The sequence below is a fragment of the Eublepharis macularius genome, chromosome 2, assembly GCF_028583425.1.
Source record: "Eublepharis macularius isolate TG4126 chromosome 2, MPM_Emac_v1.0, whole genome shotgun sequence".
Lineage (NCBI taxonomy): Eukaryota > Metazoa > Chordata > Lepidosauria > Squamata > Eublepharidae > Eublepharis > Eublepharis macularius.
In genome coordinates this window covers 40,572,356-40,598,350 of record NC_072791.1, presented here as the reverse complement: position 1 = coordinate 40,598,350, position 25,995 = coordinate 40,572,356, and the positions used below count along the sequence as shown (strand labels likewise).

Sequence of the window (25,995 nt, the reverse complement as noted above, 5' to 3'; positions counted from 1 at the left end):
AGGCTACTCCAAGGAATCTGGTTGGGTAGCATGAGCAGAACAGAGAAAGACTTCTGAACTAGATGCTGGGGAGAGGAGAGTCTGATTTCAGCCCGAGAGGAGTCAGTTACTGACATTTCGGAGATTCATCCCTGACTGAGAGCAGTTAACACAAATAGGAGAACTGAGGGAAAGTTGGCAAGGAAGTTTGGGAAGTAGGCAGACTCCCATTTGGGCCAAAGAAAGGGGATAGATCTTCCATTGAGAAGAGAACTTCCTTACCCAGTCAAACAGGGAGTTAGCTCTGAAGAGTGACAAGATCCCTGGTCTGAAGTGATTAGAAACTGCCTTTGGAGACCTTAAGAGTCAGTTAAAAACTCAAGACAAGTACTGGTGTTTCAAGAGAAGGGGTTTGGGTACTGGAAAGAGAGCACCAGCCTTCTGGAAACCAAATATGCTTATATTTGGGTAAGATATTTTTATGGACTCATGCATTCGCACTCCTTTATGTAGCAGTAATGAATGGTATAATTTTCTGTGGAGTTAGTCAACATTATAGATGCATATAGTTGTGCTTTAAGAAAATGATAAAATAGAAGCAAAGTGTCTCTAAGAGTAACATGTGTAGTACACTCGTAACAAACAGTTGTTGAGGTATAACCTCCTGCCAGAAGTTAAATGACTTGATATAGGAAAGCTATCTGGATATCTAGGGCTTCTTAAGTTCATGCCTAATATCTGAACCAGACCTGACCAGAGTCATTCAGAATAGTGGGCAAAAGTACTTTGAACGCTGACACACTATAAACATTTGAATTACTATTATTTGGCTAAGCGTGCCAAATAGTAGCAGCCTTAGGCACATCTAGGTAATAAAAAATGTCTGTGATTTCCCAACTGTCTAAAGAATCCGATTCATTGCACTATGGGAAAAAAACATGTGAAGCCTCATCTTTTTTTTTAAGTTACATTAAATTATGGTACAAAAAAGTTTAAATACTCAAACAATTCAACGAACAAATATTCTTAAGGTTTCAATTTCGTTTTTCAGAGTGAGCTGAGCATCACCAAAAAAGCCTTCACAGCCCAAAAAGCTGCTTTACAGGGTTTTCCTTGAAAATCAACCATGGAAAAACCTCAGGGCTACACTCAACAACACAACAAAAGAACTCTAAGACCCCCCAAAGTAGCTCAGCCGACAGATGAGAATAGATCACAGAACACTTGACACTCTTGTGATGGCTTTGAATATTTTTTTAAAAAGAGGGGAAACTATTGTGCACAAAGCAAGGCTTTGACATTAAGGCCTCAGCTATGTTATTGTTCCCTGTTAGCTTAGAAAATAACAAAAAGTTCATATTACACAAATCAAAAGGAGATGTGCAAGTCAGTGAGAAGATTACAGAAGAAGCAAGAAGCAAGAGCACTTTTAGTAGGACTCTTATGGGACTGCTCGCTTGGATTCCACTCATGGCAAAATCAAGAGCAGGCCTCAGCTTCATGCGCTCCCTCCCTTAGCCACAGATAAGAATGAGTAACTCAACACAAGAGATTCCTGAGTTTATTTAAATATAGAACTTCTATGTGCAGATTCATCTCGATTCCTATAAGAAGTGAGGAGAGAGAAAGTACATAACAGTAAACCAGAAAAGGTTGGATCAGAGTTTAAGACCTCTAAGTTATATAGTTATATTGACTGGCAGATTAATATAACGGTGCATTAATTTATTTTTCTCTGCTATCTGTGGCTTGCTTATAGCTAGACATGGGCACGAAATGGAAAAAAAACCAAAATGAGAATTTCATCACAAATCGCAAATCACGAAATTTCACAAAATTGACACGTTTGCTGAAACAATTTGTTAGTTTCGTGATTCGTCAGAACCCAGGGCATTTCAATGGCCCCCTTCATACCCGGAGATGCCAAACTCACAGGGGGACTTCAGCAGGCTCTCCTTCACCCACCCTCCCAGTTTGCAATAGGTTGATCAGGAAGGGTGGGAAGGGAAGTGCTGCCAGAGTGCATGACTGAAACGGGGACAGGGAGTTGCTGGATCAGAGGAGGATGAAGGACTGGCCATGGTGTGGAGCTTGGCCAGGAAGATAGAGTGAGGGGTGGGCAGCAGGCAGGGACAGTCCCAAGAGTTTGGGATGTCGAGGACGAGCTGGATGTTTCTCCAAAACCCCACCATTCATCCCAAGAACAGGAGGTCTGTGGTTGGCTGACAGACCTGCCTGACAGGGTTTGGAAGGGTGAGATTGGTGTGTCCATGGCTACAGAAGGCCCATCTCCTTGGTTGCCTATGGGATTGACCCCCCCCCCCCAGCTCGTGGCTGTATAGGGCAAAATGGAAGCTCTCCAGATAGCTAGGAGAGCTGCCAATCAAGAGTATGTGGGCTATGACTGGGGTTTCCAATGGTAACAAAAGGTCTAGGCCCATTGTTGCCTAAGGAATCAATGGATTGGCGCCAGCCTGTTTGCAATTGCGAATCATTCACAAAGCTAATGAAACAGGCCAAAAAGTCATGAATTTCCTGATAACTGTGGCCTCCCAAAACGCTGTTTCGCGATACATGAAACAGCCCATTTCATGATGAAATTCACTTCGTATTTCGATTCATGCCCATGTCTACTTATAGTAGCATTTGGTGTATATCACAATAATCATCATGGGGGCAGAAAAAAAGAATTGAAATTAGAAGCTTCCAAGCATCTCAAGAAACCAGAGGAAGGTTTTCTTATCTTGGGCTTTCTTATCTTGAGCTTTTCTGTCTTAGACTCATATGCACCTATATTATTCAAGAAGGCTTTTTGCACAGGAAATAGGGCTATATATTATAACAAAATGATTTAGAAAGAAGTTTGGGGTAAAAGGCTTAGGGACTGTAGACTATTCCACTATATATTTAGTGGTATATATATAGCTCATACTATCTGTTGTTGTAGGTAGGTTCTTAATATGTACTTTTGCATTGTTTAATGTGTCATGTTAATATTTATGCTTTGCTTCACCTCTGTTTTTGATCTCTCATTGGGTCCAGATTTCTACAAGTCAAATCCTATAGTATTGTCTATGTGATGTCCCATCCTATTTCATTGTATTGACTTTTCTGCATAATCAGCCCTGAGTCCCAGCAAGAAAAGTGGACTATAAATAATGTAAATAAATAATTAAGTCCTTGGAGGTTCCCCACTATGCAACTGGACCCAGTTCATCGGGCACTGAGCAACTGGACCAGAATTTTCCCAGTGAGAGACTGCCAGGGGAAGTAAGCTGAAGGCAGGGGGACAGATAAGAGTAGGTTGACTGATGGGTGGGAAGGAGAAAAGGAAGCAGGTAAAGGGAAAAGGGTATGGGGGGTTTCAGGAAAGTAGTGGGGGCAGAGGGAAATGAGATGCCCCCCATAGGTCCTTGTGAGTCTCCTCACTTGCATAATCCTAACAGAAAAATTAAAATTAAAAGCGACAGAAACCACTGAAGAACATTATTCAGACAAAACAAATTTAGTCTTGCCTGATTCTTTATGCAAATGCTTTCTTATTAATTATTTATTTATGTCACTTATAGTCTGCCTTTTTCACTGAGACTCAAGGCGGATTACACAGTGTGAAATTAGTACAGTCAATATCAAGAACATTTCCATAAATGTTCTTGCCATAAGGTACATAGATACAAGTTCACAAAGACAGCATAATCCAATACAACATAGTGGTGAGGTCTATGGTTCCTAACTCATTAGCTGATCATCTGAAATCCCCTCCCTACAACACAGCCCTCCTAACTGAGCAAAAAGCCTTTTTGAATCATTTGGTTTTGCATCATTTGTGGAAAGCCAGGATAGAGTATCTATTAAAGGAAAACTATTCTATTAGAATTATACATATTTCTGTACTAGATTTTACCTATTCCTCACCATGTTCTGGTTTACTGCTAGGTGTGCAGATTGTAGATCTATTTCCCCCCTTTTGTGGGGAGAGTGCAAGAACCAGGGGAGGACAACATTTGAGCTTACAACAGAGAGAACCCCAAGGGTCCATTAATGCCCTGGGACAGGTCATAAGGGCTTTTGGCTTCCACTACGTTTTAAAGGCTACCTTTTTAAAAAAGGAAATGCTATTTCAGGCCACTTTCCTGAACAGCTTACTAGCAAATTTTATGGGAGTTGTCTATATTGGCTCATGAAGAACACACAACACAAACTGAAGGGTCAGAACAGACCTATTTTCACAAACAGATTGGTAGCAGCCAAAAACTTCAGACTTCGTAATAATTCGAAGGGTCCTTTCATATACCAGTACTAGTAATATAGCTTGCAAAAAGTATGTTCGGCTGCCAAGCAAAGAGACAGCTCTCTTCCCTCCCCCACAACCCAATTAAGCAATACAGATTTTTTTAAAAATGCACTCACCGTTTCTTGCCTTTGGGAATCACCAAGTCTCTCAGACAGCTCCTCCAACACCCTTTTTGTCTCTGCATCAGTTCTTGGAGCAAGAACAGCTTTATTATGAAATCATAGCAACTATTCACTATATTATTATTTCAGAACACAGCTTTTCTGATACAAGACAATCACATCACAGCAGTATATCAGTTTTTTAAAAATAGACAAGCACTGGTTTGGTCAATGTTGCCAGGTCCTGATTTTCATTCACGCAACAAATAGTAATGAAAAACTAAACAATAAAGCTGTAGCAGACCTCCCTACAGAGGAATTTCAGAGCCCTGTGAAGATGTGGATCTTTATGGAGAGAGACCATTGATGAGTTGGCAAGCTGGACATAACCAGATCTTGACTACATATACTGGTATCTGTATGGGGACTGGCATGCATTCAAATATGATTGGACCTATATATTCTGTCCTAAACATGTGTGGGCCACCATTATGCACAATGTGCAAACAGGGGGCCACATTGGATGACCACCCACCACCCACCATGCACAGGCTCTCTCCATAAAGAGTAATGTCTTCAGAGTATTATGAAACAGTCTTACAATTAAACTTTGCACACTGTTGTCTGGGTTACAGTGGGCACATTGTATGTGATAGTACTTAAAAGCTTATGGCAGCAGACGCTGACCATAGTCATTTCCTACCTTTTGTTTTTCTAGTAGGCCCATAGTTGAACATGGTGTTCAACACAAGAACATCAGGTAATGGCAGGATGACCATGATCCCACAACCCCATCACATACTGGCACTACCTACAGAAGAGTGACATCTGCTTACGTGTATGTGTGACTTTCATTCCATTCAAGACCTGCTGAACTCATGTACTAAAAGCAAAATGAAATCTTGCACTGCAGTTCCTACATGACAGCAAACACAGTTCCTCCTGAGATTATCCCTGTCACCTTCTTGTCTCCCCAGTACTGCACCCTCTCCTTTTCACCTGCCACCATTGGCTTAGTGCCTGAGTAAAATCACTGAAGAGACAGGATTCATGGGTAAAACATTATTCAGTCTGGGTGCTCTTCATGCCCAGCAAGATCAGAACCAGGGCCACTACGAGAGCGGATTCAGTTATTAGAACTTGCTCAGTTTAACACTGGAAGAGATGGTCTCTCGTCTACCTCAGCTGAGCATGTGAGTAAGACAGGCCATCAAGCTCCCCTTTCCTGGCTTTTGCTCCTTCCCCTCCCTTCCTTCTGGGTTTCTATCTCCCTAGAGATGAGGCTGTCTATCCGAACATGTGTCCTTACATAGCCTTAACAGTCTATGGGCTTATATGGGCTGCAGTCAATTCTGCAAGGAATTCCCTCTCCAAGGTCAAGTGCTTGGGTTTCTAAAAGAGTTTCTTTCTACTAAACATCCAGTCAAGCAGGAAGCACAGATAGTTAGGAAGTATTGTACAGCAAAGCAGGATTGGCTAGAGAAAAAACAAAAAACAGTGCTAGCTAGAGTTAGCTTACAGTCTGCTGAAGATCCCCCGTCCTCCTTGTGTTGAGGAAAGGATCAATCTCTACCCACGCTCTGAATAAGCTTATTGAGGCTCATTCTCCCAAAGTTTCAGGATCAGAAAAAGGCTAGACAAACCAAGGGGCATAGTGCTGCACACCTGTATATCTTAGACTGCGGACAAATTGAGCATCCTTGTATTTGAACAATTGACAGCGGGTGGGGGAGGGCATGTCCCTCAGTCTGGGGGTTCAGCAAACTGGCTCTTTGGCACCAAGGAGAAAGTAAGATCTTCCGCCAGAGCAGAAGCAACAAATTGAGAATTCCAAGTCATGCATCACCCAAAAAAATGCCACTCGTCCTTTCAGTGCCACTGGGGATCCAATTACCCATTCTAACAAATACACATGCATTATCTTAGCATCAAAACTGCTTCAATTTTTTTTAAAAAACAAAACTGCATGTAAGCAGTCCTAAATAAGACTCAGATTATGCAATGCTTACCCCAAGCAGCATTGCCTATTGCCATCCTCAAGTTGAGGGGGACCCATTTTCTACTATTTTTCAAGCAACCGTGTCTGCCACAGCCTCCCATGAGAAACTGTTTTATGTTCATACCGATTTCTTCTTGAAAGCTCTCTGCTGAAATCTTCCTCCAAACGGATTTGTTCACTGCTGAGATCTCTGAGCGACTGGTGCAGAGTGTGTAACTGCAGCATGAACAGACACAGGCTAGAAGCTGGTGTTTTAAGAGTGGCCATTTTCTTCAGTAACATCTCACACACATTAATACTTTTATTCATGCTACATAACTTAACAATGTTTCAAAGCTAAGTGGGCGAGAATGGGCAGGAAGGCGTGTACCAGGATCTTCAGCTCCAGACTAAATAGCAGGCTCCAAAATCAGTGGGGATCAAGGCACACGATTTCTCCCGACCCCACGCCAGGTTCGTTTAGAACTGGAGCTCCGCTAAAATCCAGGCTAATCCTAAATGGAGACATTTCGGCACTCACTTTGAAATACATTTAGGTTGATTCACTTTTACTGTTTTCTCGCTTCTCGGTTTAACATTCTCTTTATTCTCCTGTTGATTCTTTACATTTATTTGCTTTTATATTTTCTAAATCCTGAACTATCACAGTACTTTGCAACTCCACCTTTTTTTCCCCCTACTACTCTTCCTTATCTTGGGAATGCCTTCCCACATGAGATCCAAGCTACTCAATGGCTTCTTGTGGTTCAGAAGCGTCTTAAGCTATTCCCACTTATTTCAGTTAGCAAAATAACGGAGCCTGTAGACTCATCATCCCACACTCCTCCTTTTTATCCTTGTCCTCTTCAACGTTATTATCCGATTGTAAGAGCCAAAACACACGTTAAGAAAAACCTAGGTTCAGCACGTGTTCTCTTACCTCAAGGTTTGCCGGGATCTGTAGGAGTCCTGGAAGCTTAAAGTAGGCGTCCTGGAAGCTTAAAGATCTGTAGGGGTCCTGGAAGCTTAAAGTCCTGGAAGCTTAAAGGATCTGTAAGCGTCCTGGAAGCTTAAAGGCGTCCTGGAAGCTTAAAGCTTAAAATACAGGCGCCTGTATTTCCCTTTCCCTTTTTGCTGCTCTGTAAATGCTAAACTTTAAGCTTCCAGGACGCCTACAGATCCCAGCAAACCTTGAGGTAAGAGAACACGTGCTGAACCTAGGTTTTTCTTAACGTGTGTTTTGGCTCTTAGACAGGACAGCGTCAAACTTATTTTTGTACAGTGCCTGGCTATTTTCACTTTATAGAAGTTTTTTCGGCTGGATCTGAACTACCCCCAGCACAGCATGTGGATCTTTGCTGTCTTCCACGCCCTTCTTTGGTCTCCTTCACCTTTTGAGAAAGTGTTCCCAAAAGAACAGGAGGAGATGTAAAAGAGGGGGCAGTGGTGGGTCAAAATCAGCTCCTGCTTGATTTGCTCAACAGTTAACACCAAAAGAGGAGAGGAGTTTCAGTGGAAACATCAGATCTCCACCAACATCAGATCTCACATTTTCCCCAGGGAAGGTTAGTTCACATGAAACTGCCTTACGGAACTTTGGTCAAATCCAATATTGTCTACTCAGACTGGCAGCGGCTCTCTAGGGCCTCAAGGAGAGGTCATTCACACCATCTACTAACTGATTCTTTTAAGTAGAGATGCTGATGATTGAACCCACGACCTTCTTCATGCAAAAAAGGTTCTCTGCCACCGAGCCATGGCCCCTTTAGGAGAAGCACAGAGTTGGGGGGGGGGGCAGAGTGGAGAAATAGATCTGCAGGAAGAAGGGGAAGGCAACAAAAGTGACTTCCAACACATCAGTAGAGATTCAAGAGCCTCTTTATGAGACAGACAAGACTTGCTGTTTATGGCAGATGTCCATTTTCATCCTCGACTGATAATAAGTTCTCTTGATTTAAAACAAAAGAACTACCCTAAAGGGAATTTCTCAACTCTGGAATTTGCTCTCCAGTCAACATTTTTACCAAATTTTAAACAATCGTTTTAGGTACACCTGAGACATGACTAAAATTTAAAAAATCTAGAATATCCAGGCTTTGAGACTGTTCATAATGTTACACAAAGTACATGGAAGGATTAATAACTTACACTGGACCAAGAGAGGCATTTATGCATTCCCACCAAAATAAGTCAGTGTAATTCTTTAAGTCCAAGTTTTTTTTAAATAAAGCTTAAAGTAAATTAGTGAAACAATTGCAGGCAAGATTTTAAATCCTACCTTGAAAATAAGAGCTGGAAAACACACTTTTAACAACTGGATTCATTGCAACGTTTTTAACAATTCATACTAAAGCCAAGCATATGGCACAATTTAATCCTGCTACATTTTCTTCTACCCATCACACCTAACAGAAAATATAAAGAAATCATCTTGACGAGCAGTACATCTCCAAAAGGCACTTCAGACTTCAAATGGAAATATCCCTATGACAGGTAGAGGGAATAGAAGAGAGAGAAGGGACCCAAATACATCTTTTGTTGAGAATTAGTACCTGGTCTACATTTTCAGCCTGGTCAATAAAACGGACAGCAGACCTTGACCTCCGGCATCGTGTCCCCAGTGTCTCACTGTAATCCCTGTGAGGAGAGGTAGGCTGGAACTGGCAGTTTTCTTCATAGGATAAACACAGAAAAGTAAGTCAGCATGGCTTTTCCATAAGCAATTTGCTTATACAGAGTTTGCAAAAATAGACTAATGTGATCTGTAATAAAGAATCTGAGGAGAACCAATAAATAAATAAAATATTTATTTTATTTACTTTGCGTGTCCTACCTTTCTCCCCCATAGGGACCCCAAATGGCTTACGTTGTTCTGCTTTACTCCTTTTTAGCCTCCCAAACACCTTGTGAGGAAGATTAGTTTGAGAGTGTTTGACTAGTTCAAGGTCATCAAGCGAGGTGCTACGGCAGAGTGAGGGTGAGAACCTGGTTGCCCCAGATCCTAGTCCATCATTCCAAGTACCACACCACACTGTTTCTTTTAGAACATTAAGAATTTCGTCATCTAATGTTGGCATGGCTTGGAAGTAACTTGCTTTAGTTTGCATGAGTGCAATTTTAAACTGACAAAAACTAAAAACTTCTATATAATGTAACAAGCTGCCAGAAGCTTGTTAGAAAAATGTTCTCTAAGCAGCTGCTTCTAGCTGAGCTACAGACATACTCACACACACAAATACATACAAATAGTTAATAAATGAAACATAACAGGCTGAGGTATCTCATTAGGCACCTTTAGCCCTATTACCTATCACAAGCCCACTATTTCAACACTACAAATCAGAAAACGATTCATTACATAATATGTAAAAACTAGACTTTTTCCTGATGACTTCAAAATTTCTAGAAATGTTACATCTCTACTACTTGTGATGGCTAATAACAGGAAGCCTCCAGGTGAAAGCTTGCTTCAGCCATAAGCTCTCTAGGTGGCCTTAGGCAAGCCAGGTTCTTAGTCTCCGTTATGTGTCGCCCGCCAGCAATATCACAAGCCTACCTTATGTTTAGTTAGTTAGTGATTTGATTCCTACTGGCATACTTCAGGCAAGTAATGAAACAAAATGGCACAAGGAAAGTGATGCTAATAAGGAAGATTTACCAAAATACAAAACAACGCTACATAATGACAAAACTGAACAAACCAGCAAATAAAGTAACACATAGTTACTTTAGCTTTCTGAACTTTCAGCTACAGTGCCAAGTTGCTACGGTTCAGTTTATTTTTATCCCTGAATACTAAGGAGTAACTATTGTTGGCTAACTAAAGCCAGCAACGAATATATTTACATTATATTACTAACAGAGGCTTAGAGACAATAAAAATACAATAAAACACAGTAAAAGCTTTAAGCAAGCTAAAAAGATCAAATATGACATACGCTCACTTTCAACATTACAGCATTTACAGTCCAGCTTCTCAAAGAGGCTCAACACAACAAATAACCTTAACTGCAGCAGGAGAAAGAATGTAAAATTATATAGGTGCAATACCAAGTGCTGGCATTGACCTTTATGCCTCTGAACAGTGGAGTCCAAAGTGGACAACCACCGCCTGTATGTACCGGACTGCATTCCAAGATCAAACAAGGAAGGCTTATTGTAGAAACACCATCAAAGAGATCTGATTGGAGGAAAGCTTCATGAAGACCCTCTCAACAACTAACTCTGCCCTTTGAAATTCATTCCTCTTGGAGCTCCCGATAGTTCTTCCAGCTGAAAATGTTTTTTGTTAGACTTTTCCTCTGTGTTGGTTTCAATGTCTGCTAGCTATTCTACTAATTTTGTATGGATTTTACCGTTATATCCACCTTGAATATTTATTTTTAATTGGAACAGTGAGATAGAAATATTCTAATGAATAAATATAATTTCAGTTGAATGCTGTGTTACAAACTTCTCATATCTGAGAAGCAATTTCTTTTGAGAAAACCCAATATTCCACCTCCCAGCTTTCATGTATGAGTGGCATCATTCAACTGATTAGGTCATTCAATCGCTGCCGAGCAAAAATATTAAGTATTTTGATAAGCAATATAATGGGTAGACTTGAGTCACTAAAACCCAGATGCAAATCCATACTCAGCTATGAATATCAGGAAGATCCTGGGCTAGTCAGTCTCTAGCAGTGCAGTCTTAAGCACAGTTAACACCTCCCCCCACCCTTTGGCCTTTTTATTCATCCAAGATATATTTCATAATAATTCATTAAAAAAAACACAATGTTCACAATAATTCATAAAAAGCAAATGATTTCAGTGGGCTTACAAAGGTATATTTGCTTAGGATTGTAGTGTCACTTAATCTAACCACTCCACTGTTGCAAGGATAAAATGGGAAGAAACCCACAGATACTTCCCCAAGCTCCTTAGAGAAACAGGAGAAGAGAAGACAGAGAACGGTTCATTAAAACATACCCGGAGCTCCACCATCTAAGTCGCTTGCATATAAGCTAGAAAGAGATGCACTTCTTACTCCAGAGTTTCTTGATAATCGTTGACTCCTTAGTTGGCCTATAGACTGTTCCAGAGTTTCTTTAAGCTGTGTTAAAACGCAACAAAATGCATGATATGGTGAAATGATGTATGCAAAAAACTATGTAACACACAACCAACTGAACAGCAACATAACACCTTTTGAAAAGTATGGGGAGTGGAGTCAATGCACAACTATTTCAAAAACCCCATGTAGGCTGATTTCGCATATGTTGGATTATACACTTTATCAATCGTTTGAGGTGGATTTTTTGTTCTGCACACGAAAAAATCTGTTCCAAATGATCTATAAAGAGGATTGAAAGTGCATTATCCAACGTGTGCGGAATCACTCGTAGTTGTACACCAAATAGTGTGACTTTTTGATTAAAAACTTTAATGCTTTGGTTTCTTAATCTTCTCTTCCTCGAATTGCATGAAGCAAGCTTCATGATCTCTGGGCATGGAACCACTTAACGCAGTGGTTCCCAAATTTTTCAGTATGGTGATCCACAAGTCCACATTTACTTTGTATGGTGGTGACCCAATCCAGGGCTGGTCCAAGAGATTGCGAAGGAGCTGGGGTGGAGGGAGCATGTGCCTGGTTGAGGAAAGGTGGAAAGACGCGAGATGCGGGAAGATGGGAGATGTTGGCAAAGAGACTGGCTCACAGCAATGCATCTCCCAAGCAGGTAGAGGCAGGCAGTGAAGCACTGCTGGGGGCTAAGCAAGAAGTTGGGATGCTAAAGGGACAGCAGCAAGACAGAACCTGCACTCACACTCACTCACTCTCTCTCTCTCTCACACACACACACACACACACACACACACACACACACCTATTTCTCTCCTCTCACTTTTCCATGCGCAGAACAGCTCCCACCCACTCTTCAGTCGTTGTCCCCTTCTTCCAGCTAGCTTCTCCTCCCCATTATTCTCGCAAAATGGAAGGGCAAGGCAAGAATGGGAGAAACTGGCAAGGAAGAAGAGGAGAGAAAGGGAAGGGTACAAAGGGCAGGAAACACCATTAGGAATGGCTGGCCTATGACCCACTTTCAGAGGCTTTGCAACCCATTTTTTGGTCCCAACCCACAGGCCAGGAAACACTGATTTAGCATGCAACGGTACAGATCAACAGAGATTATAAGTTTTGATATACGCTTGAAAAAAAAAACTATGCACTGTATTTCCTAGACTACTACCCTCACTGGAGTGGGTAATGTATGGGGAAAATGAAGAAGGGGGACTTCAAGATGCAAAAATACCATGTGTGCTTGAGAAGACACAACTATCTTATATAGATATGGCATGTGAATAGGGCCCATTTCCCATGCTGGTCTCAACTTCACCAACTAGAGTAGACTTAAGAATAAGGAAGAAAACTTGTGTTGCCTCTCACTCCTATGCTAAAATAGCTCCTGTAATAGGTTCTACACCTACCTGTCAGTGTGGACAGCCACACACACAAATTGCTATAAAGAGACGTTTTGACAAAGCTCTTAGCACAGGTTTGGAAGAATTATTGAGACCTTGAAAACAGTGAAATCAGAGATCATTTACTGAGGGGAATAACTAGCATGCTCAAACATCCACCACACTCTTAAGCATTCAGTAATAACAACACTGGGACGTCTATGTTAAAATACAACTATTCCAAACACTCATACACACTGTTCAACATTGCATGACTCAAGAAGTGGAGGACACAGGCACAGCTAACTATCCAAGCAGGTTCCAGACTGAGACCCAAATCCTCAGGTGGTGTTCCCAAATGTATGTGCAGTCAATAATCAAAAGGTAAATCCAAGAGGAAGAGCAGCAAAGACGTCAAGGCATATAACATGCGTCAGGAACAGCAAAATATCTACACTCAAGACAAAAGCGATAACTATTAGCAGCTAATTCTGGCTTCAGTTATAGGGTTTGTATTTTTGCCTGGTGAATGAGGAGGAGGATCTAGGTAAGTGAACAGGTACGCTCTCCAACTGACCAAAGGGGGGGAAAGAAGGAATTCCCACATTGTGGGAGCACTCCCAAATAACAGAAGGACGCATGTTGCTCTCTGAGACTGCCTTTGCTGATTATGCAGAATTACACCCAATCCTGTCCTCTCTGCTCTCAATCTGTGTACTATGGACGGTCCAAAACTCATTTTCTGGACTTCATGCAACCAGTACAGAAGAGCTGGTATCAGTCACCAAGGTGCCAGGGGGAGGTGGGGGAAAGCCATCCAAATGAAGGTTTGATTGCAGCAGTAGATAATACATGGATTATAGGAGAATAGGTACATAGGCACTTCCAAGCAATCTTTTGAAAATGGCAGGAAAGCTAAATCAGTTTGCCCGACACCCACTCTATAGGGCTAGCTCTTTGCAAGCAGTCTGAATAAATAGGTAGGCAAGTATGGGTAATACTGCAATTGCACAACAAAGCCACTGTAGCACCAGGCAGCCATGTTAAGGGACAGCTGTCCCATCTGGTTACCACCCAACCTTTTCCTCCTTGCTGCTACTAATTTGCAAGCTTCATTCAAGAGCCACCCTCAGGAGCTAATGAGTGTACTCCCCCTTGAAGGAGCAAAATGGTAGTGGTTGTCAGGGGTGCCTTTCACCAGCTTCAGCTGTTCCTGGGCAGGAAAGATCTTGCCTCTGTGGTCTGTGGTGCATGCCCTGGTAAAATCTTGATTAGATTACTGTAAGCACCCAACTTTGGGCTGACCTTGAAGACTGTTGGAAGCTACAGTTCATACAGAATTCTGTGGCCAGTGCTGACTGGAGTGGATCATAGGGGACATATCACTCTAGTCTTATTTCATCTATGCTGGATCACAGTTTATACCCTGGCTTTGTCCCCAAAAAGGATTTACATCATTCTTCTCTGCTCCATTTCATCCTCACAACCACTCTGTGAGGTAGGTTAGGCTGAGCGTATGACTGGCCCAAGGTCACACAGCAAGCTTCCATGACAGAGCAGGGATTCAAATCTTGGTCTCCAAGATCCTAGTCTGACACTCTAACCACTACATTGCAACTGGATTTTAAAAACACATGGCAGTGTGTATGTGGCACTGCTTCTGAATCTTGATACCAGACATGCCGAAGCAGATATACACATAGATTTGTTTACCAATCGATGTGGTACTTCTAAGATCTGGTTCAAACAAGCAGAAAAAATCACAGGGCACAGTTCTTCCACAATCAAATCGTATCAAACACAGAATGGGGATTCGGTGTTTCAAGACTATGCCACAGAAAGTTTTCAACATGGGGGAGGCACTCAGAAGTAACTGCTCCCCCACAGTGTGGTCTGGTGGAGCATCACTTTTCCCCACCCTGTATTCATTTTTCCCCACCATTTCAATCCTAGCATAAAAGAGGACATTAGAAGGGGGGAAAGCCGTGCACTCCACACAGCAGCCTGACAAAGTATAGCATACTCTACTCAGAAGAAAAGTTAGCAAGGAAGAAACAGAAGTGCAACACAGACAGTCCAGAGCTTTCCCCCATGCTTTAGCCCCAAATGGAGCAAAGTTGACTACAATACTAGCCCTCTTTTGAAAAAAACATGGAAGTGGGCACGGAAACACATCTATTAACTTGTTGCATCAGACAAAAATTTAAGTAGTTCCAAAAGATGCTCACATTTGCAATTGCTTCTGCCTGTTCACTGTTGTATTCACGGTACTGGCCCAGCATCTGGTCCACATGCCTCAAGTTCCGATTGGTATCCTTTAGGCAGAAATTGAGACCAAACATAATTAAAACTGAAATCCCAATAATACTACATCCCTAGAATCTCTACCCTAGAACTTGGTTTAGTGCAAAATAAGACAGCTTAGTATTCAAAGTTGCTGAATACTCATACATCTTCAGAACAAAAGGTGCTTAATGGCCAAGCCTCTATATCTACCTACTCTTAATTCTCACACACCGAACCATTATTTCTGTGTGTGAGCACATGTTAGCGTAGCTACTCAGGTCTTTCTCAGTGCATTTGGGCCCACCACTGTGATGGTTTTTGTTAACTGATAGCTACCACTGATGTAGACTTAACACTCAACCATTAATAAAGGGAGATGGAGAAAGGCCAGAGAGGGACCTGTGCTTGAGATGGGAGGGAATATACTTAAAATCTTTAACCACAGCTACCTGGAAACCAATGCAATGTATATGCAATGCCTTATTTGCCATTTTCTCCAGCTCTATATCTTTTTTGATCTGCAGCGATGCTACAACCAGAACTCTGAAAGCCAGTCAACATCAGTCTTTTAAAGACCCAACAATGGAAACACTTCAGCTTCTTCACCAGACAGAACTGCACCCCTTCCTTTGACCTGTGCAAGATGCGTAAAATGTGCTGCATGTAACAACCTGTAAAGTGCTTGCTAGAGTATGGATCTTCTCAGTAACATCTTCAGCACCACGATTTTGGATTCTACTGCAAGATGCCCTTACTGGACAACGTCTCCCAGCTCTACGACGGAAGGTGTCTGAGTCACTGGACGAATCTGCCATTGATATCTTAAGAGACAAAAAATAATAGTAATTCTTAAAGCATGAAATGTCACAATATTTCAATTACCAGGGAGTTACTAAACTCTAGCAGCATAGCTAAAAACAAAACCTGCAACAAGGATATGCTGACTGGAAACCTTAGCTTATCAAGTCAACCCCTATGAGTTTTATGGAGCAAAGTAAACCGCATGCAACAAGACACCACTAAGAAAGAACAAAATCTGATGTTCAACACACACAATAAAGGTTCTCTTTCTCCATACGGGCGTGCACGCTTGCCACTATAACAGACGTTTACTTAAAACATTAGAATACCCAATCATATGCATATTATACATAGCAGTAAATTAACACTAACATAGTTTATAAAATAATCCCCACCCACATAATGTGTAAGTGAACGAGGTTTGTGACAGAAAATCATAAAGATCAACCTGAATACACTGAGTCATAGGGTGGTGTGTAGATTATACAAGTAATAATAGACACAAAATTGTATATGAAGAAACAAAAGTTCTCTGAGCACACTACAATCCATTGCCTGAAGGAATATTTACATAGGAACATTTGGATGAATGGTCCAAAAATCCACCCTCACAGCAAGTGCAAGATTACTTGCCTCCAACTCCAGCTGCCCCCTCTTTTGATGAACCACCAGTGCACGAATCAGATTTTTTCAAAAAATCCCTACTCCACTGTTCCGCTATTACTCCTCCAGTCTTTGGAACTTAATCAAATGAAAAACAAAAGAGTGCTTGCTTTCAAAGAATGCCGCAGTCCTGGGGTATAAGTTCTTCATAATACCTCATAGATCCAGAGGAGTTAGCCGTGTTAGTCTGTAGTAGCAAAATAGTAAAGAGTCCAGTAGTAAAGACTCTTTACTGTTTCATAATACCTCGTTTTCATTTATTTTCTTTAACATCTAAAGTATGTTTATTTTTCACTGAATTGCCTTACTGAGAGGATACTCTAATTCTGTCTTTGAAAGTTATCATTCATTCCTCGGAGCTTATTATCAGAGCCAATAATATCAAGCAATGTTAAGACGCAGTAGAGAGAGCAAGCTATAGTTTAGACAGCACCTGTTGATTCTGCTATGGAGTTGGCATCCCACTTTTTCTTATCTCTGGCAGCAGCTGATTTGGTGCATGCAGATACTTCTGCTGCAACAGCATCCTAAAGAGAGACAAATGGAGCAGAACTACAGAGGGGCTTTTTGCTTCCAAGCTGCATCAACAGCTGCTCGTCTACTAGGACCTGACCAAGCCCCATTCCTAGCTGTTCCCCTAACAGTGTATCCCTAAACAGAGTTCGTTACACCTTTCAAAGCCCTCTGACTTCAGTGGATTTAGAAGGGTATAATACATCTTAGGATTGCACTGTAAATTCCATTCAAACTTTTCAACAGCAGCACAGGAGTTATACGTTCTGCTAGCCTGCAGATTTTGCAGCAGCGTGATTCAGCAAGCTGCTAAACTTTTCCCCCCAACAGCAGTCATCTGCTACTTCATCTAAGGACTCTGGACTGAGCCTAGCCCAGAGACAAAGCTGGAAATAAACGTTTTGTTATATATTTGCACATCCCAAGTGTTGCCCTAGATTTTTCCAGATAGCTCCTAGTTAAGCACAATAGCGTTTGACTGGGTTGTTCTCACAACACAATAGTGGAAGCCACTGATGCATAGCTTGATACCAAACTGCAGAGGTGAAGCAACAATTCGAAGTAGGAACCAGGGGACAAATTAATATTGAGAACTTGGCCGAAGTCTCCTTGATGCATCATAATAAACAGGCATGAGTTTTCATATAGCGGACTTTGCACTCTGCTTCCAAAACCATTCAATGGTATGAAGAGTGCTCCAATGTGTTATGTTCATTTTGTTTCAGAAAATAAGAAATACAATGCTGACCAATTGCTCCCAAACTGGTAGCCATCCTTCAGGGCTTGGTGATTGTCCTCCAGGAACACAGTATGGGACTAGAATCTGGGAGACCTGGTTTCAAATCCTCATTCTGCCACGGAAGGTTGCCTTGGGCCAGTCACATACTTAGCCTAACCTACTTCACAGGGCTGTTGTGAGGATAAATGGAAATGAGGAAAATGATGTAAGCTGCTTTGGGTCCCCATTGAGGAGAAAGCCAGGGTATGAATAAACGAATGGATGTTATAGGTTCTATTTTTTGCTGAATCTTGAACTTAAACAATTGACCTGCTGCACCAGTTTATATGCACACAAAACATCACATGTTGAGACAAGCTTATAAGGCAGGACCGAGCACACTGGCCCCTCACACTACTTTGCAGGCACAGCAAACCATGGGACTGAGCCATATCTCCGAGCTTCTTAAAACAGCTATTTTTAGTAGCATCACTGAAACTGAGACATAATTGTTACCAAGAAAAATAAAAGGCTCTGCTCAAAGCCATTGCCAACAGCAACACTGCAAAGAGAGTGGTCAAATAAAAACGGGGGAATGTAATTGGCTGAACAGACTAATTCATCCCAAAATAGGACAGTTTTCCATGTAAGCAACTCTAAGATGACATTCTTTTATTTACCTAAACAAGTTGCAAACACAGTTACAGTCCATTTTTTTGTAGAAACCAGAAAGGCATCTGAATAGGGTTAGATTTTTATTTTGCTTTGCCATTTAGGAACATGTTAACCAAGCTCACGCAATGGCTTCTCAAAAGCTGACTACTAATACTGACCCTCTAAATACATCATTACTTAGATTTTAGATATCTGCTCTAAGCCAAATCTTAAATACAATAAAAGAAATCGTTCGCACAAAGCAAAATACATTTCAAAGCAGCAAACCTAAAAACTTATTCAGCAAAAGAAAAAGACATTTTTTCTGCCTTTCAGTACATTGTATCAATTCTTTTAATGCCTATACAGGAAAGCCTTCCCCCCCCCAAAAAAACTTGACATTCACCCCTTTTGTTAACATGCCACCAGCTAGCATCAAGGCAACGTTTCTAGCTTTAGGGTATACTTTCCACATCAACTTTCCAGCAGAGGAACCCCTAGGCATCTCGTAGGGAATCTCTGAACTTTGCAAAAAGATTCTGGGGCATGCTGTAAGGTACTCCCTCAGCTTACATGTGAACACTGGCCACATCTGTTATGCCTCTTCATCAATCCAGGTGGGCCAAGAGTCTAGAACATATTCATGCTTTTGTATATTATAGGGAAAATCAGGTGAACATGATCTTTCAGGGAAACTTAGCTATTATTACCTCTGTTAAGCTTCTTCTAGGATACTTTTTAAAAACCCTGCTCTGAATAAATATAGGAAGAACAGTTGTGCAATAGTGAACTGGGGTGTGGGGAGCCACAACTTCTCCAGCCTGCAAGTGACAGGAAAAGGAAGTTGAGTCAAACTGAGAGCTTGGTCAGGCATTTTTATTTGTTTTCGCCATACTGAAACAATTCTATGTAATTAAACAAAACATATCTATCATAAATTTAAGGGGAAGGGGAAAACAGACTCAAACAAGACTGTGCCATAGCAACCCATGAACGGTCATACGTTGGGATGCAATGACAAATAAAACAAGGACAGAGTTTGCATCAAAACTCAACTCTTAAACAGTCATCTGTGCTCATTAGCAAAGCACTCAATTTTGACCACACCCAGGACATAATGTAACAACCTGCACCATGCAACAGAGCAGGCAGCTATGGCCTGGGATGGTCAGCTGAGCCTCTCCGTTGCCTCACTTGGCTACAAAACAAAGGCCTGATTTAAATACAGTTCTGGCAAAACCAAAGGCCTCAACAGCACAACGCTCCCCTCGCACAGTGTCTTGTTTACACTGGACTGTGCACACCCTTCATTAGCATGCCAGAGGTCCACAGGCCAAGTGGGTGTTGTGTTGGTGCAAAAATTAAGCATGTGTTGCCACTCTGCATGGATAGCAGCCCCCTAAAAAGCACCTGCAAGTCTTCTACCTCACCTAAGTTATATTTAAATGAGGCCTCCATTGTGATCTCTGGAGCAGTAAAGGATTTCTGAATGTTGCAGAAAGCATTCGCATCTAACAACATCCCTTGCTAATCTCTTGAAAACTGAAAAGGTGTGGCTTAGTTTTTAAACCAGTTGCAATTAAACCTTATTGACAGCCTTAGGATGCAAAGCAGGATTTCTCAAGAGAGACCACCAACACAGCCACAGAAGGAGAAACAAAAGGACATGGCGAAACAATCTCAGAACCGTGACTAGCTCTCTCACAACCAAAGAAGTCTAACACCAGACATTGTGCCACACCATTTCACTGGTCCAGCTTTTCTCAGCACTCTGCTACACTGAGTGTTAAAATGTAGACTGCCAGCAAGACTAACCAGCAAGAATCAGTTCCAAACCAGGCAAGACCTAGACATTATTTTATCCTTTTTTCATAATTTGGAAAAGAACAATGAGCACTGCTTCTCATCAGAGAAGTAAGGTACCTGGACATATATACATATTTACACTGTAAGCTTCTATAGAATGACACATCAAATGTCATGGCTTGCTTCAAAAATCCCTAGTAGTGCAGCATGGCATTTAAACCCTCCATTTGACAGTGATGTCCTGCTGATGGGTGGAAGGGGAGCATAGGAACAATCGGACAGATCGGTACTATAAAATCAAAAGAGAGTCTTGTAGCACTTGACTCTTATTAAAGACTTGTCAAAGCTGAAGCCCACTTTCATCAGCTGCATTCTTGTGGCCGCACTACTTCAGTGGAAATCAGTGCTGCATAATCACAACTCAAGTATTATCATAAGAGGTGCCCTACTGGATCAAACCAGCGGTCTACCTAGTCCAGCACCCCGTTTCACACAGAGGCCAATTAGGTGCCTAGAGGGCCAGGGCAGAGATGCCAACGTTTCCTGTAGATATTGACTCCTAAAAGGTTACTGTCTTTAGATGTAGAGGTTTCATTTAACATCTGGCTATTACATATTTCCATGCCATGCAATTAAGATTTCAGGTTCACCTGTAAATGCCCCCCTTCGTGCAACATGTACAAACTTGCCAATTCATTTAAACTCTCACACATACATTACTGAACAGCTGTGTACCGATCACCTCTGGGCTGGAAATCCCTACAACCACCTACTCCCTCATTGCTTCAGCAGCTTCCTCAAAACCCACATCGGAGAAAACTAGCAGCAGTTGTCATTTTAAGCAGCTTGCATTTTGCCCCGCAAGATTTAGTAACAGTGAAAAATGACAAGCCTAAATAAACTTATTTCCGACTAAACATGCACATCTCACTACACTTAACGAGCCCTACTCTCCAGTAAGCACTCTCCAAATTGCAGTTTTCGCGATAAGAAATTCTTGTTAACGTTATTAGTACCTTATTTCCGAGTAAAGGAGGTTACTATAGGAGGCCAGTCCTAAACAAACGCTATTCAGAATCCTACTCGGGTCTGCTCAATCCCTGCAAAGCGTTTTTGGCATTGAATCCCACATGCTCTAGGCGAGAGTGACATTTGCAACACCGGGAGCGGAAAAGAAAATGCATGCAATGGCAACATTACCAGTAAAAAGATTCTTAACGCGCGAGTTAAGAATCCAATAGCAGGCTGTACCCGCAACACAATTTTCCTTTACCTAGTCCTAATGCAACTACCCCTAAACCCCCAACCACAAGGACATTCGCACGATCTTGACATCAAATCACCCCTGCAGTTCATCAGAGCCAGATTCACCCAAGCAGGCTCTTCCGATGAGGGCGCATTCTAGCACCACCTCGCCCCCTCTTACCCTTTACTCCTGAATCATGCCTCGCTGCCGCCTCCGGCTCCAACCGTTCGGCACCCAGCCAGCTCCTTCCCCACCCCGCCGCTATGGCAACTTGAACTAGCCGCCCTGCCACTGAGAGAAAGCGGCCTCACCGGCGGCAGCGGCCCCTGCGCGCAGCATCATAGGAATCGTAGTTCACAGCTCCCGCAGCGGCCTTTTCTTTAAGCGACTGAGCAACTACAACTCCCAGGATGAATCGCGAGAACTGCTCGACGAACGGCCTGAAGCGTTTTACGCACGCGCCCTGGGGTGGTAGTGTGAGAGCAAGGCGTTTGTCTTGCAGGCCAGGCCCACTTCTTAAAGGGCCAGGAGTCTCCTAATAGACGCGCCTCCTGCAAACAGAGGTTCGGATCCGTTGCCTGCGGAAGATCTTATCTGATGAGAAAGCCTAGAAGTTAAAATTTACTAACCTACGTGATAGATTGGATGCTATTGGAAAAGGTTATGATTACATATAAATTAAATTGTCTTTTAACTGAGAATACATTCCTTCGTATCTCTGTTTTGTAACTCAGGGCCAAGCTACACATGACAAATGACACTTGAACTGCAAGTGGATTGAGTGGAAGGCAAGTGAACAGGGAGAAATACACTTGCTGTTCAAGTGTCATTTGTCATGTGTAGCTTGGCCCTCTGAAACAAATCCCGCTGTAGTTAACGGCGGGTATTCCCAAATAACCGTGCACGGCGGAGCAGCAATGTTGAACCCTGTAAGACTCTTCCGCATAACACGTATATTGATTGAATCAGGATGAGGCTTGTCATTTTTTGAACTTCTGGCAGTACAATTAAAAATCATTTCCCTACACCTGGATTTAGACATGACGGACACAAAAAAGCCCCCCCCCCCGCACACATACAGGGTTAATGCCAACCTACAGGCGCTGACTGGAGATCTCTTAAGAATTACAACCGATCTCCGGGTTACAGAGATGAATTCCCCTGGAGTAAATGGCAGCTTTGGAAGGTGAACTCTATGGCATTATACCCTGCTGAGCTCCCTCCCCACTTCCAACCCCACTCTCTCCAGGATCCATCCCCCAAATCTCCAGGAATTTCCTATCCTGGAACTGGCAACCCTAGGGTAAAGGGAATTGCTTCCATGTGAGAGACCATAAGCATGATTTCCTGATAAAGCTGAGCTCCAGCAGCTAGCGTTGCCATCTCCAGGTTGGGAGATTTGGAGGTGGAGCCTGGGTGGAGATGAGGGACATTAGCAAGGTATAATTCCATATAGATTCTGCCTTCCAAAACAGCCATTTTCTCCGGGGGAACTGCTCTTGGTACTCTGGAGAGTAGTTGTAATTCCAGAAGGCAACCAGATCCCACTTGGAGGTTAGTAACCCACCAGCTATACCACATGATCTAACTCTATCAGGAACCTGCTTACCTGACTACTACAGTCATCATCCAAAGCCCTGCTTAAGGTACCCCATCTTTTGAGATTAGATGGGTGGCAACTCAGGAGAGGGCCTTCTTAGTGGTGGTGCCCAAACTTGAGCTGTCTTGCTAGGGAGGCTCATCTGTCCCCTTCTGTTGCTCTCTCCAGTGGGTGAAGACTTCTTTGTTTCATCTGGTGTTTCCTCAGTAATCCTTTCTTCCTGCCATTTTTAATTGTTGTTTTTATGTATGTATATTTTATTGAATTGCATGTGTATTTTAAAACATTGTTAGTTGTTTGAATGATACATTTTTGTTTTATGATCATAGAAACATAAAATGATAGGGTTGAAAGGTACCTCCAAGGTCATCTATTCCAACCCCCTGCACAATGCAGGAAATTCACAACTATCTCCCCTTCCCGCCACACACACCCAGTGACCCTTGCTCCATGCCCAGAAGATGGCAAAACACTATCAGGATCCCTAGCCGAACTGGCCTGTGGAAAATTGCTACCTGACCCCAAGGTGGCTTGGCATTACCCTAGGCATGTAAGAAGGGGCCACAAGAACTAAACACTGTTGTGTTATGTATGTTTTTAATCTGTTAGCCACCTTGGTGGCCCTCATGAAGGCAGAAAGGCAGGGTATACATTTTGCAAATAAAATAATGTGCACTCTGTAGTGTAATGTGTACTCTGTAATGCAAAGATTCCCAACCTGTGTCACCTATGAGCATTTTGGGAAGGTTGAGCACAGGTAATGGGTGCCACCACAGATGGCTGCTGTGTGGGGGCTGGTGGCAATTCAGAATGTTGGGAGGATTCAAGCTAAGCATCCTTCTGTGATGGAGACAGCTGTTTCCAAATGGGCATTGCCCTGCAGACACAAGGTAGGGGTCTACAGTGCTCCAGTAGCAAAGCCATGATTGGCTCTTTACTTTGGGGAAGAACAAAATAGGTGCTAGAAAACACATGGGCACAGCATTGGGGATCACTGCTGTAGTTCAACAAAGGAGTATCAGGGTGCACATTACATTGAATGTAAACACAAACCACAGACAGTTTTCATGGAACTGCACTTGCCTTTGTAATTGAGGGAGAGAGAAAAACACCCTTGTGTAACAACAATGCTCTCAACAGTCCAGTGGCATCCTGAAACCTAACAAAAATCATTCCAGCATAAACTTTCATGAGTCAGAGCTCACTTCGTTGGAAACATGTATCCCAGACTCTTGTTTTATTCTGCTGCTACAGACTAACCCATCTGGAACTGATGCTCTCAATTGCCCTGCTTTTTTCAGGTGGCCTATGATGTGCTCCAGTTTTTCAAACTGGAGAATGCAAAGGGTCTGAAGCAGGCTTCTTCTGACCTGCATCTGTACAGAGCCACTTTGTTTAACAGGGAAAGAACAACCCCCCCCCCATACCCCAGTCCTGAGCAAGCAGAACAAAACCCTTTGCCCCACGAAGGTAAGAGCAGTAACTGCCTGAGCAGATTCAGTTTCCCTGTCAGATTTCAGGCTAGCAGGATAAGCTGCTCAACTGCTTGGGTTTAGAAAATCACACAACTAGAATTTAAATCAGGATTATAAATCATCCTAATCTTAACGCAGCATTTATGAAAAGCTGGGGTGGTGGTACAGTTGACATATGACAATAATAAAACCCGGTTATTTGCTTGGAGAGGGAAGACATGAGCTTTAAAACTAATGCTTATGGAACTTTAAAATTGGCAATTAAAAGCACATTTTTGTGGTGAAATCTGAACCCCACTAAAGTTAATGTAAGATCTTTTATGACCCACGCTGCATTCTTACACCTCTTTTGGAGCATTGTAGATATGCGTCTCAAACCTTCTGGCAAATGCAGATTTGTACTGGCATAACATTTGGCGGCTGTTAATACAGACCCTTTGGTGCTGTTCTGGGGCTACTGGAAAAGTCACAGTGCGGAGTGGGATACGTCTGACAGTCTGCTGCCAAATGGCAGAACCCAGCATGGTGTAGTGGTTAGATTCTCAGATTAGGATCTGGGCATAATTTTCAAATCCCGACTCTGCCATGGAAGCTTGCTGGGTCGCTTTTGGCCACTCACTGTGCCTCAGTCCAATCTACCTCACAAGATTAGTATGCATAAAATGGAGAAGGGTAGAATGATGCTGTCAGCTGCTTCCCCCCCTCCCCGGTTTGAAAAGCAGGGTATAAATATCTAAATAAATAAATATAAATTTTAAAATGTATGACCTGGTCCCTAAGCTTTTGATTCAAATGCCACCTTTTTTTCTTTCATGGAACTCCAATGGCTTCAGCATGAGTCAGATGAGCAAACGTTGCATTTCCTTTGATGATGTCTGATCTTAAAGCTCTGAATCCAGGAACTGTGAGAGATTCAATATTATACGGGGCAGGAGAGAGTTTTAATTTTAAACGGAAGGGGTGACCTGCTGCTGCTAGTGGGATTCTCACCTCTCATTCGTGAGCATTCATCAATGTTTTAATAGTAGGAAGGACTTGTGAAGTAAGCTGATTCGTCCAGAAATGAGAGTTTGAGTCCATGTCTCCCCCAGTCCTGGTCCATCCTTTATATCAGTATTATAAACTCCTACTAATCATCACATATTTATCCCACCTGTCCTCCAAAGAGTTTAAGGTGACATATATGGTTTTTCCAATTCCATTACATCGACGATCCTCAAGACATCAACATGGATACCTTCATGACACCCACCAAAGGGCCAAGCACTCATTAGCTTCTTTGACGAAGCATCTCTTCCTCAGAGCAGAGAATCAGTCCCTTCTTTCCTCCATCTTCCTGGTGGATGAGGTGCTAAAGAACCCAGGAAACTCATCTTTCTGTCTGAAGGGAACACCCAGTCCCAGTCCCAAAAAGCTGCCTCCATCATATAAGGAGCAC

At 42.4% G+C, this 25,995-nt stretch overlaps 1 protein-coding gene across 1 annotated transcript in view; it reads right to left on the bottom strand.

The window, feature by feature from the left end:
* CEP128 (centrosomal protein 128) overlaps positions 1-21,721 on the bottom strand; it is a 228,169-nt gene extending 206,448 nt beyond the window's left edge. The window contains exons 1-7 of the mRNA XM_054970762.1: positions 21,663-21,721; positions 15,753-15,902; positions 15,024-15,110; positions 11,326-11,449; positions 8,905-9,023; positions 6,498-6,589; positions 4,390-4,462 (exon numbers count right to left, since the gene is read on the bottom strand). Of these exons, the coding sequence (XP_054826737.1) occupies positions 4,390-4,462; positions 6,498-6,589; positions 8,905-9,023; positions 11,326-11,449; positions 15,024-15,110; positions 15,753-15,896 (639 nt within the window). The 5' untranslated portion in view covers positions 15,897-15,902; positions 21,663-21,721. The remainder of the gene's footprint in view (positions 1-4,389; positions 4,463-6,497; positions 6,590-8,904; positions 9,024-11,325; positions 11,450-15,023; positions 15,111-15,752; positions 15,903-21,662) is intronic.
* Positions 21,722-25,995: the final 4,274 nt, after the last annotated feature.